Source organism: Terrapene carolina, unplaced genomic scaffold, assembly GCF_002925995.2.
Source record: "Terrapene carolina triunguis isolate 2854851 unplaced genomic scaffold, T_m_triunguis-2.0 Scaffold84, whole genome shotgun sequence".
NCBI lineage: Eukaryota > Metazoa > Chordata > Testudines > Emydidae > Terrapene > Terrapene triunguis.
This window is the reverse complement of record NW_020664435.1, coordinates 13,950,271-13,967,334: the sequence shown is the minus strand read 5'-3', so window position 1 is coordinate 13,967,334 and position 17,064 is coordinate 13,950,271. Positions and strand designations below refer to the sequence as shown.

At 40.9% G+C, this 17,064-nt stretch overlaps 1 protein-coding gene across 1 annotated transcript in view; it reads right to left on the bottom strand.

The window, feature by feature from the left end:
- The window catches only part of JAZF1 (JAZF zinc finger 1), a 272,246-nt gene extending 256,710 nt beyond the window's left edge, over positions 1–15,536 (bottom strand). Inside the window, exon 1 of the mRNA XM_024222727.2 lies at positions 15,350–15,536. Within this exon, the coding sequence (XP_024078495.1) occupies positions 15,350–15,464 (115 nt within the window). The 5' untranslated portion in view covers positions 15,465–15,536. The remainder of the gene's footprint in view (positions 1–15,349) is intronic.
- Positions 15,537–17,064: the final 1,528 nt, after the last annotated feature.

Below are 17,064 nucleotides of genomic sequence, written 5' to 3'. Positions count from 1 at the left end.
TGTGTGTGTGTGTGTGTGTGTGTGTGTGTGTATATATATATATATATAAAAATAATACACACACACACAGTAATAGACATATGAATTATTTTCCATAAGCATATTTACACTGCAACACAAGATGACCCTTCTAAATTATATACCAAGTCTAATGGAATGCAATGGCTAGGTAACAACTTTTACATTTTTATAACATCTAAATTGAGTAACGTTTTCCATAAACTTGTATACTCAATTCCCTGGCAAATAATTAGCCAGATACAAAATGAGATTATAAACAAATACTAACAGGCCTTAAACTTGTTTGTGCATACATGCTGCTACAAAACACACAGCAGCAAAAAACATGCTCTGAAGATTTGCTAGGGGCCCAATCACATGAGGTGCTGAATTCCCTCACTACCACTGATTCTACTAGGAGTTGACGGAGCTCAGCCCCTCTCACTATTGGGCCTTTCAAGTGGAAACTATGGCCTGCACTGTGTATATATGCTATGCAGTTATACTCAGACCTCAGTGGTTCAGGAGCCAAATTAGTAATCAACATTACCCAAAAGAGCCACAGTAGTGTGAATTAATTGTTTTATTTCCTATAGTACTATATATTCATATTTAAATAGTATGACAGGGAAATATTTAGTTTATATATAACATATGTTGATATACATTATAATCTCCATTGTTGGAGATTTTTAAGAACTGGTTAGACAGACACCTGTCAGGAATGGTCTAGATAATACTTAATCCTGCCATGAGTGCAAATTGACTGACCAAGTATTATTATTTTATCAACTACAACTGGTTAATAACATACTAAAAGTATCCTGATTGATTAATAATTAAATCACAGTGTTTTAATATCATGTGATGCAAAGAGCTGCAGGAGCTCTTAAAGAGCCACTTGCAGCTCGCAAGCCTCAGTCTGAGTATCACTGGGCTAGGGAAAGAGAAGGAGGTGCAAAGTGCCACTTCTCCCAGTGTTTCCATGTAGAAAGCAGACATAATGCTGAAACATGGTGCTCCCTGAGAAGGGGTTGGGTTGGGGGAAGTGTATCCATTAACAATGCAAGCAGCCCTTTCCACGAATCAATGGGAGTCTAGCAGATAGAAATGCCTTAGAATCAGGAGTTCTCCTTCTAAAACAGTTTGAATTTTTAATAATGCACTTGCAGGTTCACATTTACAGAGAAAATGCAGCTACTGAATCTTCCAGCATTTCTGCAGATCATTAATCTATCAGCTAATGCTCACTTTTACTATATCTGTTTCACTATTTTTAAATGCAACATTTAAAATGTGCACAGCTCAGACAAAGCAATGGCTGATTTAGGTTTTTTTTTTTTTTTAAAACATGTGATTTATAACTCAGAATGGTATGAAAATTCATCCAAGGCTCAAATTCATCATGTAATGTGAGCTTAGAGGCAAAAAAATCAATTAAGAATCCAACAAGTCAATATTATGATATAAGAATGCACCCACAAAAACCCCAGAGAAGCTAACTGTTCCAAATACATTTTTCGTATTAAGACAATCACTTTGCTTTCTAAACTGAAATTTGCAAGTCAGTCCACCACATAAACTAGTGTCATTGATTATTGCAGCGAATTAGAAGAAGAAGAAGAAATAATGAACAAGCAATTTGGTTTAGGAACACTTTATTCTTAGGCAAATTCACTAACTTTCCCTCCCCATTAATGATTTCATAAGGAAATATAAATACACAGATTAGATTGTTATTGTTAACATGGAGTATGTATTGTTGTAGAACTGAAATAAAATGTTACACATATATTCCAGCTCCTTAAGAAATGGAATACAGAAAGCAGCAATGGATAGACTAGTCTATGAAAGAGCAGACACCGGGGGCCAGCCTGGTGAGCAGCTTACAGAAACAGATTTGGCTTTTGAACTGGCAAGAATTCTCAGTCATTCAGGCAACATTTTTGGTGCCTGCAACTATGGCATTCAGTTATCAAATAGGGAGCTTATGGGCTCCTCAACATCTGCCCTCACTTCCACAAATACAATAAGGAAACATGGTAGCAGCCAAAAGCCAAGTTGATGACAAAAGTGGGGATCTCTCCAAGCCACACATCACAAATGGTATCTAAGCACCCACAAAGAGATTCTATGGATACACAATGACCATGAGGGTACGGCTTTAGGAAATAACCTGGAGGAGACAAAGATCCACTTGCCACATCAATGACTGTGGTGGATGAGAAACCAGGCCTGTTCACTGAGGAGGGACACTGCTGGCAGGTGGAATTTCATACCCTGGTTGTTCACTGCATGGAGGATGGGAATGGGCTTCCACCATTACTGGTAGCTATTTTGACTCTTACATCGGCTGCACTCTGAAATACTAACACAACTGTCAGACCATGTGCCCTGGCCAAATACACAATAAAATCATCCTAGGAAAGATCATGCCACATCTGTCAAGTCTGACTCTGCACCACAGAAGCAGCCTTCAGTAGCAGGTTCAAAAGGCTGTGCACTACTTATTCCTATCCTTATTATGCTTCTCCAACTTCTTCCCCTCAGACGCTTTACAAAGTGTGTCAGTGTTGCACACCATAATCTCAGACTTGATCAATGTTTTGGAGCTTGAACACATGCTCAAACTCAATATAGAAATGACAGGTCTGCCTTCCCAATCTGGACATCCAATTATTGTCTCATACCTCATTAAGCTGCACTTCCACGTACTTAAGTTTTGTCCTAGCTCTATGATAGACACCAGATTCAGTCAGACACAATAACATCTTGACCAGAAACAAGGTGTCCAGGCTGTGGCATTCAAAGGAGACTTTACTCATAGACCAAAAAGCAAAGAAAGCCCTGCTTATCTACCTTGAAATAGCTGGCAGCAAAATAATAGGGAGGCTTTTCTGTGACAAGCGAATTTTCAGATCCAAAAGTGGGGAGCAGTATGCACAAGAACAGAGCAATCTCACGGAAGTGAATGCTGATGAGGTGGTGTACATTATAGTTGTCTGAAGTGAGGGCAGGGTATTACATACAGGTAAAATGACTATCTGGATGGTTACCCCAAAAAGTAGCAATCTTGTTTAGAGTGGTTGCTGAAGGTGGACAAAGTGCTAAGACTAACTGATACAGCTGCAATGCCTGTGCTTCCCACCTACTTTAGCACTGAACTAGTTCAGAATTAACTAGTGCATCTGCTGGGAGCTAGGGAAATTGCAACATTCAGAAGCAGTCCCAATGTTGTTAGAAGCACTATTGTGTATGGACGTCATATGTTTCAAAAGTGTTCACATGCTTGAACTGATCCTGGAAATACCAGCATTTTCTAGGAATGGCTCGCAAGAAGGGAACACGCAGGAAACCACATAAATCTCCTCCCCCCAAGCAGGAAAGGTTCATGATGACACTAGATTCAAGCCCTAGGCCCTCCTCCTGGAGGGAAGCTGTGGAGATCCTGGACTTCTACCTTCCTCCCTAGAAGCCTGTGCAGCCATAGGCTCTTCTGACATGCTATAACTGTCCCCTCCAAAGGGTGTAGAAGGCAAAAAGAGTTTATTGGAGCATTTTCCTACTGGACAACTGGCTGCTTATCATCTCCACCTTCCTAACCCAGGGGCCTGCTTTTGGATAGATAAATATCCATGGGTTTGAGAGCAGAAAGAAGAATGCTACAGACCCTCTCTTACCCCTTCTCCACCTGCTTATACTCCCCTCCATTTCTGGTAGTGGAAATAAGTGTCAGGCTTTATCACAGCAGCTTGCCATCAGATCATCTTGCTTCTCCCACATTCTTCTGGGTCTTGACAACTATTTTTTATAACTCTGCCTTATCATCCTCTGTTCCATGTAAACACATAGGGGGAGAGGCAATTTCTCCACTAGTCAAGACTTAGAATCATAGAATATCTGGGTTGGAAGGGACCTGGGGAGATCATCTAGTCCAACCCCCTGCTCAAAGCAGGGCCAATCCCCAGACAGATTTTTACCCCAAATCCCTAAGTGGCCCCCTCAAGGATTGAACTCAACCCTGGGTTTAGCAGGCCAATGCTCAAACCACTGAGCTATCCCTTTAGTAATGCAAATGCAGCCTTTAGTAATACACACTCTGTAGCTAGCACCAGCAACTAGGTGAACATCTGAATTCTATACCAGGTGAAGCTTCCAAATGATCTTTCAAAGGTAGACCCATGTAAGGTGCATCATCCAAATCTCCAGTCTAGGCAAGGATTATACTAGAGAGAAATAGCTGTAATAAAACTACCAATCACAGGAAACAAAGACCTTTTGTTCACTGGTGGCACCACATACGTTATCTATCATAGTATGGAGCAAAGTTAATCTTCAGGTGCTCACACTGATATCAAATATGTATGCAATACAGTACTCTGTTTTCAAGGTTATTTTTTCTGATTTCTGAATTATAAAAGTGATGTTTGTTTCTATCTATGCCCAGAGAGCAAGGTGATGAGTCCTGACTCTCTCTCATTCCTTCTAGACTCTACTCAGGAACACAGCAATTCTAGCTCTTCCTCAATTGTCATACCAAGACACAGAGAGAATATTAAAAAGCATAATCAACTTCTAAATTTTGGTCAGACCAGGTAATTATATAATACTACATCAAAAATCAAAACTAAATCACATTGGTTCAAGTCAAGCATCACATTAATATGCTCATAGTGGTGCACTTTAGTGTGTGTGTGCCTCTGAATGCTCCGCTACCAAGCACCATCTGCATGGCCTTAGGTCAAGATTTCTACTTCCATTGTGCAGTAAATAAAGGGACCATGATAATAGTGGTATTCTGGGAATGCTGGGTACATACTATTAAAAGAGTTAATATCAAAGAACTAATTAAACCATGTGTAATGATCAGAACTATTATTTTTCCATTCTACTGTACAATGAATTATTTTAGCTTTTGGAGAAAACAAGCTTTTTCAGAAGAATCAAGATAATCATATTTTGTACATAGAATAATTAAAACTAAACAACTAATATGCATCATTCAGCTGCTCAGAGACCCCCTTTTAGGATCAAGGATGCATTTTATATGGCTGGTTTACCAGGTGTACCCTTTAGTTTCCATCTGATCTATTAGTAAATACAATAAATGAATAAAGTACTGCAGAATTCATATAAAAGCTGCTTACTCAGATTCCGATCTCTCGTATGATCTAATTTACTATATTTTTAATATATACAAAGAAAACCAAACAAAAAATTAAGATTCTAATGTTTGTAGAAACATAGCATTATATTTAACAAGAGTATCTTAACAGGCAAACACAAACCTTTTCAGGACAGCTGTAAAATAAAGTGGTAGCTATCCAATGCACGTATTTGTTTTGTATATAAAATGCACTACAGTGTAACACAAAATGGTTCTGAGCCCTTGCTTGGCTTTTTAATGTATACATGTATAGAGGGATGACAAATAAGATTGATTACAGAGTGGAGGTAAAGGTGGATTAAATGTACACCTCTACCCCAATATAACGCTGTCCTCGGGAGCCAAAAACTCTTACCGCATTATAGGTGAAACCGCATTATATTGAACTTGCTTTGATCCGCCAGAGCGCTGCTTTACCACGTTATATCCAAATTCGTGTTATATCGGGTCGCGTTATACCAGGGTAGAGGTGTACTAGGGACAATCAGTAGATAATGTCCTTAGGTACCTCTGATAAGACTTTCACCATCAGATCCATATCAGCTTCTCATTTTCAGAAAACAGAACTGTTTTTAATGCACATATTCTGGTGATCCTCTTTTTATATTCCATGAAATATGAAGAAAAGACTAAGTGAAAGATGAAAAAGAAATCATATTGGCAGCCACCTGATCATCTTGATATTATTTCTCATAAGAGTTACAGCCTACCTGTAACTATCCTCACATGCTACGTTTAGTAGGCATGATCCTTTATGTTTTTTCCAGGAAGAGAAACACAATAGTGCAGAAATGTTGAAGATTATCTATTAAATATGTTCTATGCTAGTGCAATGTAGCATGAAGTCTTTGATGTCATCTTCAGTTTAACTCAAACATTCTCTTGTCTAACCTCCAGACTTATTTAGATGCAGTATTGTAAATGATGCACAGTCAATACAGATTGTAGTACAGTATTCCTTCCTAGTTCAATAGGGGCCTATTCCAAATCCCACTGGAATCAATTGAAAGATTCCTATTGACTCTAAAAGGAGTTGGTCAGGCATTAAATCCATAAATCCTCAAAAGAAAAAAAAAATCAGACATTGTGACGTTACAAATGTTTATTTTCATCTGCTTTTGCCTGTAAAATTCATAGATCAAATATTAAGCCATTAAAAACATTTTGTGCCTTACCCACACAGCATTCTCATCAATGGTATCCACAATATGAGAACACTTGTTACAGCAACAAAAGTCATGTCATTGCATCTTTAAATAAAACAGCCTCTTTAGCCTCCACGTGAATGGATGTAGAATGAATTTCAGACAGGAAAAATAATTATATTTTAGGATGATGTAAGGTCAAATCCTAAGAATAAAATTCAAGAGAAGCAGAGATGGATCTGGAAAGCCATAGCTTGTTTGGATGTGATAGTATTCTTAAAACAATAACCCTTGAAAGCATGCAGTCTGGTAAATGTCTTTACCTGTATTTGATAACAATAACTAACTAAAATATTAATATCCATTTTTATTGGATGGTGAACTGCATATAATCAAAATGTCTTTCCCATTGGCTTTTTTCATCACTGCCAATATAAATATGCAATATGTTGGAAAAAAATCAGGGGTTAAAACAGATGTCAAGAGGGTTTCATTCTATGTATGTTAACTTTGAGAAAGGTTACTGCAGTCATAAGCCAATAGCACTTTAGTGACTGAAGGATAATTTAGTGAATGATAATGGACAATTACCTCCTCGCTACAGAAAGAATGTTCCCATTCTCTAGATACCATCACAAGCATGATGCAATGGAGGCTGAAAACAAACATCAGGATCTGCTTTGTTCCTCCTATCTGCCTTCACTTATTTTACTGACCAAATGAGAAGAAATTTTTGGGGTCCAGTTCTCCTCTCACACCAATCTAAAATTCATAGGTCCACTGACTATAGTTAGACCAGCATAAATCAGGAGCTTACACTCTCTTGTTTTGCTTCATTCTACTAATTCAAACTAGAAAGATAGCTCATGTGCATATTTTGTCTGAAACCTAAACTATGATCCTGAAAGAAGTTAATTGCTTTGGTGGCAGGATGAGAGAGAACTTACATCCTCTGGTTGATATAACTGTTGTTGATGGAGCTGGGGACAAGTTTTGCACTGCTAACAATTCAGAACTGGTCCAGTTAAAGAGTCCTTTCAAAGACCACAAGAGGACTGAACTAGAGATGGCAGGTCCCATCTTCCAGAACACTACCTTGTGTGGCAGAAGATGGGAGATCAGTTTGACTTAATTTAAAATGGCTATGAAAACTAGTCAAGATATACTGCATAAAGAGATTCAGCGGGTCTGAAAACAGTTTCATAGCATGCACGCACACACAAAAGAGAGAAGGCTCTGTGGGCCTGGATGATTATGACTATTGAAAGCAACAGAGAGTCCTGTGGCACCTCAGGACTCTCTGTTGCTTTTTATGGATCCAGACTAACACGGCTACCCCTCTGATACTATGACTATTGAGTGCATGTAAATGAGATTTTAAAAATACATTTTCAGGGCACAACACAATCTTTAATGCTTTCCTGAAATATAAGCCACTATGATATAAGGTATATGCCCAATAACAGAACAAAAAAGAGTAGCCTTCACTCAATGAGTGATGGTGCAAGTTGAGGAAAAGAGGTTAATTCGTTTGTTTTAAACATACTAATTGACTGACAGTACTTTTGATATAATTTTCAGTAGGTTGGGATGTTGTTTTTCTTTTAAGATCTCTCTTAGATAACAAAAGACTTTCTGACAAAGTAACTATGATTGAAGAGCAAATCCCCTAAATCTGCAGAAGCTCTGTTGTAAACCTGCTACTCCTCTGCTAATCAGAATCACAAGTCAGTATCACTATTTAAAACATAGACAAAGCTTTGCTGAAGTACCTGGGCCTCCCCTCCCCACACTCTTCAAAGGCTAAAGATTTATCTCTAAAGGACCCCATTGTATCTCCCACACCACCAGATGCAAAGATTTTGATTATTGACATAAGAATGACAAAGATTACAGATGTGGAAATACTGGACATGGTGCAAACTTAATACAAATGTATCTTTGGGCTTTGTCCAGCATCATTATTAAGAATTATTTTGTTGACTAAAAGTATTAGATGTTGTTTCCCTAGTTCTTTTGTATCAAGAGACTAACTACAATTATTAATATTTTTACAACAGGTATGTATGTTTGATTGTTGTTTTCTTGCACACAAAGGCCCATATGTTCATGCAAGCTGCATGGAAGAAAGAGTAGCAACTAACTACAAAACCTGCTTTTAATTGCTATACACTACACAAAACATCCTATATACGATGCTGCCATACCAACTTTCAATACAAAAATGATTTCACACAGCTGATGCACAATAAGTGTGAGGAATCTCCGAAATGAGAAACGGGTCATGACAACACCAGATGCTAATCTGTACGTTACCCTGGGGGGAAAAAGTGTTATATTACACATATTCAGTATTAAGTTAATGCTGTTCTGAGCAGTAATACTTTACTATCAGCAAAATTCAGCATTACCAATATGTGTCTGTGGAAATCTAAGCATGCTGAGGCCATTAGCAAATGGCAAGGGTAGGTGGCCTTTGTGCCAGACTGCAGGGGCTCAGAAAAGGTTGTTGCATCTTTCATACATTGTGGTCCCCACTTCAGGTCTGCTTTTTACTTAGTAGTCCACAGCTTCTCCCATGCAGTATCTTAAGTTATTCTCTTTCTCTACATTTATTGTTTCTAGCACCTGTTACTACCAAAGTGAGTATACAGCCCAAGTTAACCATTGTAAGTACTAGTTTTGAGCAAGCTTTATGCACGCAGGTCATGGGAATTCTCTTTTCTCTCTCTCACACACACACTTTTTCTTTTTCACCTCAGCTCTCTGGTCCTTGATTATAGACCCCTTTGCCTTAATGTTCCATGAAGGCTTGAAAATACTGGAGGCATTAGGATTCAAAAATTATTAGCATAGTTGAACTTCAGAACTAACATACTTTCTTTTCCTCTGGTGAGCTACATATTAGAATATCCAGATTGATTTGTGCTTTCTTCTATCACTTTGAAAATATTGTGCCCAAATTTTTCTGCCTTCATTATGTTACTCAATTTCTCCTTTGCAGGTTTCTTTTTTTCCTGATAATTCCACTACTTAGTGTAACAGCTTCCCCTGTTCCATCATCAATCCTAATGTTTGGGAACAGAGTAAAAATTTCCATTAAAAAAAAAAAAAAAAAAAAAGTTCCAGCTTTAAGTCTTGACAGTGAAAGCTACTGTATGAATACGGTACTATCCGGGAGGACACGCAGCAACACGGTATTGTATTTTCTAGAGCAAGTTATACTGAATTATTCAGTTATTGTAAGTTGTCTATTTTGTGTGGCCTTAGTACAAGTAAAGGCTGAAAGATTCCCTTTTGATGCTTCAGAATCTCAGTTAAGTACTATATCATACAACCCTCATAAAGGATAAGAATGTACTCAGCCTTGATTCTTCACTACTCTCTCCCACCACCCTCCCACTTTTCCTTGTCTCTTCAGACCATTTATATTCATTAAACGGTTATGTAACTCTGATCCACCCTGATTCCATTTGATTCACATCTGGTACCCTCACACCTGCTGGATATCAAGGGAGGCAAAACAGTCCAGATGAACCATACATGCACAGAGGTAATCAATTTAGCACATAGTGTGATATCAGCACCAACCTGATCTGCACACTGGAAAAATATTAAACTCGGGCCAATGGAAGCCATGAAGGTAAGAAAACTAATGCAATAAATAATATGAGTAAGAATTCTAACAATCTCTGTTTGAGCACCCCAAGACCAAAAGAGCATGATACTTGCACTGTTAAACCTTTAGGGAGCTAGTGTGCCCTGCTCTTCTGGCTGGAGTTCAACTACTGAAAAATGCTAGTAAGAAGTAGAAGGATGAAGAATCAAATCACAGAATGCCAGTAATGTGACCTACCCAGTGGGCTTCAGCAACTACTGTGAGAAAACCAGAAGATGAAATTTAAATCTGAATCAGAAAATTGTAATGAATTTAAGGACTGCCCTGCAAAATGACAGGCTGTATATAGTACTGTATCTGTTCCCTTACCAGATATTCCTTCCACAAAGCTAATACAATCCACTAGAACCACAACATCGGCCATGTCTCCTGTGGAATCTGCCATTCTGCTAAAGCCAAGCACCGAACATTTTATTTTCTGTCTTCCTGGGACCCACCTGTAGCTGCCCTTGGCTCCCGACACACTCCAAAAGGGGAGTTAATTGGATCAGAGTCCATGCCCTCTGTGCCATTCCATAGATCAGGGAGCCACAGCTGACGTTCAGCTTCTAGCCAGGGAGTAGGAAAGTCAAACGTGTAGATTGATGAGCTAGGCTGCCTGCATAGCAGCCAAACCCCAGGAGGCAGGGAGATGATCCCATGAAGCAGGCTACAACCCTCCCTTCCCTGCACCTTCCATCATCCCTGCTTCCTGGAACACATACGGGGAAGGAGGCTCTGAGTCTGGACATCATGGAAGCCAAAGCCAACTGGGTAGAGCCAGGCCATCTCAAGGGTATAAAAAAAATCCTAGAAAATAATTACCATAGAAAATAATCACTGATTAATTTTACATTAATGAGTATTTTCATCTAGGAACTGTAGGTACGTGTGTTTGTGTGGAGGTAGAGGATGGGAATGAGGGTTATCTGTTATGGCAACAGAATAAGTTAATGTTGTTATGGAATGGAGGGGTTGTTCCTGCAGAATTTGGTCCCATTACAACAGGGAGTACATGGGGTCCCTTTGATAGGCCTGAGATAATTATTCCTGAGTAAGCCTAACCAACCCAGAAGGCTGCACTGTACAGTCATAAAAACCAGACTGTAGCGTTGGTATGTGTTGGGATAGGTCTGTGGCACGAAACATGAGTTTAATTATTCTTTACCTGCCAAGCACAGAAAGAGATGGCAATGCTCCCAGCTCATCTGCACCAGTTATTTCATCTATCTTTTATGGCAGTTGCTTGCTGTAGGTACTAATTAATACATAAAATTAACATTAAGGCTCCAAAAAAAAAAATCTATTGATAGACATCAAGTTCTGTCACACTTGCATTCATGAATTTTGTATTTCTAAGTAAGTAAAGCAACTACAGAATTTCTCAAAAACGTCATCCACTGGCACTTGAAGATTAGAAATGTTAACAGGGAATTCTGGTGCCAAAATATAAAGGCCAGTTTTTGCTATCCTTAATCACAGTAAGTTGTACCTTACTTTATGAATGAGGGTGGCAAAAACTGACCCTTAATTAGTATTGAGGAATTAAAATACTTTGTAGCTTCCACTCTTCCACATACAGTGCAAAATGACTAAATTCAAATCAATTATTTTGCTAATACACAAGATTCATTGTAACTCTCTATGAAAATATACACTATCAGAATAGTGTATTCTGTTTAAGACCCCAGTGCTGCAATTTGACTCCTATGGGCAGACCAATGGGATTCCATGTTGTGAGGATCCATTCTCACAAAGCAGACGGCAGGACCAAGTCTAAATTAACAATAAACCTTAACGGTTTGCATACCTATGACCCAGGACATTTTATTTTATTTTTTTAAATTAACAACACAATCAAATCTAATCCTATTGTTTTTATTCTTATACAAAGTACAAAAGATGTCTTCAAAATCATCATTTATTCTTAAAAGAAATATTACCATGTACTCTATATGTCCAAAATTAATCCCTTCCTGATTGTATATGTATATGACAAAAGCATTCTCAACACAGAGAATATTATAGTATTATGCTCACAACACACACATTGTGAAGACAATTTCATAAGCCCGCATTTTCAGATGCTTATAACCTTTCAAAAAAATTCCCTTTCAGCTGAAATTTCTCATGACAAAATTGAAGAGTTTTGGAAAGTTCAGGAAGTTTTATGTCAGGATTTTTTCAAGCTGCTCCATGAGAGTAATGGGGTCTTGCTCATGTGGAAGAGCTTGTAGGGTCTTAGTATGAAAGAACTGAGACCTGTGTTCAATTTAACACATGTAACTCCCAATGACTTTACTAGGAGTTGCATCCATATATCTTCAGGGTATAACAAACTCAAACTAAGCCCTGACTTCAATGAAGTTGCAGTGACTTACACTGAGGTTGAATTTAGCTCAGGATTCTTCGCCAAGGAAGAATTTTTCCAGTTGATTTTACTGACAACTCCAATAGGATGTATTTTTAAAACATCAAACTGGAAATCCACTTCAGATCCAATTCTGCACCAAACTCAGGATGGACAGACTTCCAAGCCCATGCAGTGACTACCAGCTTCCATCAGGAAAAAAACCTTTTGACATATTTGTAGAAAACTGATACAGAATAAATGTTATAGATGTTTGAAAATCACAAGCACTATAAGCTATTTTCCACAAATTTATGTAATGTTATTTGAATGTGCGATCCCATATGGAAGAACCTTCAAATAAATGTACTCAAAGCAGTGTCATATCTCATGCTCATATGAATGTATGTGTGGGTATTTAATCTGTGATCATTGCAACTTTCTTTTAGAGAAAATAAAAGCATTACATACAAATATATATTAATGTAACATTAATTTTAAATGCACAAATATTAGGAAATTAAGTGTATAGTTTCCTAATGTAACTCAGCCTGCCCTTCCCCCTCATGCATATGAAATATTCTGTACAATTGTATGGCAGTGGTTCTCTAATTACGGTCCACAGGCCGCAATCAGGCGGTACGTGGCTTGGTTTATAGCATGACTTCCCAACCTTGGGGGTGCAATCAGATTCAAACGGGAAGGGACTATCATGATCACCTTCCCTTTATTTATGTCTAGTTGGGAGTGACGTCCCAAAACGTTTTCCTGTTGTAACATGGCTCACGGTATGGGGAAAGGTTGAGAATCACAGGTTTATAGTATAGTATCAAAATGAGAATCCATTATAACAACACTGATTAAGATTATAACAAGAGTATACTATGTATTTTTCAGTCTGAGATATGGTGTGCTAAATCTGAAAGTTAGAGAATGGCTCCTGTATATGATTTTATCACATACATGTAAACATCTATGGTTATGGAAATCATACCTTGGAATTTCCTGTTTTGCAATTTAAATCTCACCTATAACACTGTATTAATGCAGTTTGACACTCAATTTTAAGTTAAGTCTAATTTTAAAGTTTATTACTTCATCAAAATTTCAATTTTTTTTTCAGATGTTTGGGCCTGCTTATTAAAGAAATCATAAAATGGAACAGCATGTGTGTTTCATCATTGTATAGCAGCATGCTGCTTACTTATATTTTTACTGAATCACAGCAAATCTAATTATTTACATCTTCTTTATAATATAATCCTCTTTCAGATTAAAACAAATCAGGAGTCACTAACCTGTCAAGTTTCTACTTTGAAGAAAATTATATTTCTGACAGCTTAATTTACGTTGTTAATAAAACACAGCAAAGAGGTTACATGGAAGGGATTGCCTAAAAGTCACTGTAAAACCCCTGTTAAATGGGACAACAAAAATAAGGTCTGATAAGGCAGTGTACTTGTAGCTGTATCAGTCCCATGATATTAACAAGACAAGATGGATGAGGTAATATCTTTTATTCGACCAACATCTGCTGGTGAGAGACAAACTTTCCAGTTCTGTATAAGCATGAAAGCTTGTATTTCTCACCAACAGAAGTTGGTCCAATAAAACATAGTACCTCACCCACCTTTTTTTTCTTGTAATGCATCAATTGTATTACCTTCTAGACAGCAATTTAAAAAAAAAGTAGATTTGCTAAACTATTTTTTTTAAACAAAGCTTATTCTAAGAAAAATCCATGTACAGAAGGTAGGCCTCGTATTTTATCGTTTGCTCACATATTAACTGAAAGATTTAAAAAAAAAAAAAAACTTTGTCACAGTGTTAACTTTTGGATTTGCATATTGAAGCCGGGGTCATTCCTCACACATTCATACCTGCACGTAACTGCAAACTGCTGTGCGGATACAAACCCAGGGGCACCCTCCCGGAGGCAGCAGCCTGACGAGTCATCACCCCACCTCCTGCTGCATAATGCACTGGGCATAATCCCTGCCCCCACTCCCCTCGGAGCGAGCACAGGGCGGATCTTCCCGGGGAATTGTTCGGGACCGCGGCATCCCAGGCAGGGGACTTGTTGAAAGCGCTTGTCTGATCAACACGGTGTACGGGGGGGAGGGGGAGCGAGCTATCCTACAGGTGATGATCAGACAGGCGCAGCGCCCAGCCCCATGCCCCGCCGGCGGGACCCCGCTCAGGGGCCTGGCCGCGGCTCACCAGCAAATGGCAGCAACAGAGCGCCGAGGAATCCCCGCCCGCCAGCGCTGCACCGAGGGGTTCCTCCTTCCCCGGCTGCCGGAGCCGCACGGCGTCTCCTGACCCCAGGCGCGGCACTAGCCGCACGCAGACCTCGCCCCTGCAGCAGCCGCCGCTGCTTAACCTCCACCCCCGCCCGCCCGCCGGCGGGGCCCTGCTCCACGCCCACCCAGCCGCCGGCCTCCCCGACACCCTTCCTCCCCGGAGAGGCGCCTTCAGGGCAGCCAGGCTGCAGCGGGCAGGCAGCGCCCGAGCCTCCCCACCACACCTAGCAACAGCGCTGACAGGACGCAGCGGCGGCGAGGAGGAGGAAGCGGAATGGCTGCCGCCGCGGCGGCTCGCTCCCTCCCTCCCCGGAGCCCTGACAGCCAGAGCCGGGGCGGAAGCAGCAGGCGGCGTGCCGTGCCCGTCCTCCTCTTCCCCCTCCCCGCGCCTCCTCCGGCTCTCCGCACTGCCTCCTGCCAAGGCAAACTAACTCCCCGCTGCAGCGGCGCCCAGCTTGCCCCCCCAACCATGCCCCCTTGTGCAGCCGCCCCAGCCCCTCGTGCCCCCCGCGCAGCCTCCCCTAGCACCCCTTCCTCCCGCCCCACGCCTTGCCATGCCGCCTCCTGCACCTCACACCCCCCCGCGCCCCGAACACGCCCATGCCCAGTATGCAGCCACCCCGGCACCTTCTCCCCCTGCCCGTGCCCGGCATGCAGCCCCACGCCCCTTGCACATGCACCCCGCTCCCCAGTGCTGCGGGGGGGGTCCCCCTCCCGGCCACTCACCGATGTGGTTATCCTCAATGTGCTCGATGAGCTCAGCCAGGCTTGGGAAGTGGAGCCCGCAGCCCCCGAACCTGCAGGTATTGGAGAAGAAGGAGGCGGCGGCGATGCCTGTCATGGTGTTACATTGAGATCCCCCTGCAGTGCCTGCTCTGCTAGGGCCGCCGGCGGCAGGGCGGAGAGAGGCGGGGGAAAGGGGGAACGGGACAGAGAGAGATGGAGAGAGAGAGAGAGAGGGTGGGGGCGGGGAGGAGGAGGTGGCCGCGGCAGCAGCAGCAGCGTCGGGAGCGGCGGAGGGGAGGGACGGGCTGGGTGGGGGGAGATGAGGCAGCCGCAGCTGGGAGGAGGGACCAGTGCTGCACTGTAACAGCTGTGCTACCCCAGCAGCCACCGCCTCCTCCAGCAGCAGCAGGATCAAGGGACCCAGGCCACACTCATCACCTTCTCAGGGGGAGACTTAACAGCAGTTCACATAGATACTTCAGTGCTCAAAGGCTGTGTTACACAACAGAGAGGTGTGACTTCCACTGTGAAGTTTGGAGGGGGAAAATGTTATATTTGTTTGTAACTTTATTTAACTTTTTTCAGTAACACATTGGGGGGGTGGGGAATTAAAAAGAGCTCATTTTTGTTTACCCCATAAAACCAATTTGTGAGTGTGACCCCCCCCTTATAGATTAAAACACTTTTTTATATATTTAACACCATTATAAATGCTGGAGGCAAAGCGAGGTTTGGGGTGGAGGCCGACAGCTCGCAACCCCCAATGTAATAACCTTGCGACTCCCTGAGGGGTCATGACCCCCAGTTTGACAATCCCTGGAATAATATTTTACACAATGATTAGCCCCATTTAAATCAGTGGGACTACTTGTGGAATAGGCTATGACACTTATTTTTACTAACAGTAGCATTATCTAGTTCACAGAGGGGGACCCACAGTACAGGAGTTCACCAAGTGGTATAAACCAGTGGTTCACAACCAGGGGTACACAGAGGTCTTCCAGTGGGTACATCGACTCATCTAGATATTTGCCTAGTTTTACAATGGGCTACATAAAAAGCACTAGTGAAGTCAATACAAACTAAAATTTCATACGGACAATGACTTGTTTATAGTGCTCTATATACTAAACACTGAAATGTAAGTACAATGTTTATATTCCAATTGATTTATTTTATAATTATATGGTAAAAGTGAGAAAGTAAGCAATTTTTCAGTAATAGTGTGCTGTGACACTTATGTATTTTTATGTCTGATTTTGTAAGCAAGTAATTTTTAAGTGAGGTGAAACTTGAAAATTTGAGGTGAGACAAATCAGACTCCTGAAAGGGGTACAGTAGTCTGGAAAGGTTGAGAGCCACTGGTCTAAGCAGTGCATTCACCTAAAGCTCATACAATCCCCATTGACTTTATTGAATGTCAGCACCTAAAAGGTACTGAGCACCCTCAACCCCATCTCATTGGAGTTGAGAGTTCTCAGCTACTTGCAGAATCAAGCCTTTAGGCCCTCATCCTACAGACACAGGTGCTTGACTGTACAACTGTAAGTAACCCATTGAAATCAATGAGGCTATTCAAATTAATAACATTAGGCACATGCATAACTGTTTAGAGGATTGGAGTATGAAGTAGCAGAAGGTCTAATTGGCACAGAATTTGGCTCTGTAGGATAGATCTTTGCAGCATAAGGACATGATTCTGCTAATCTTTGCAT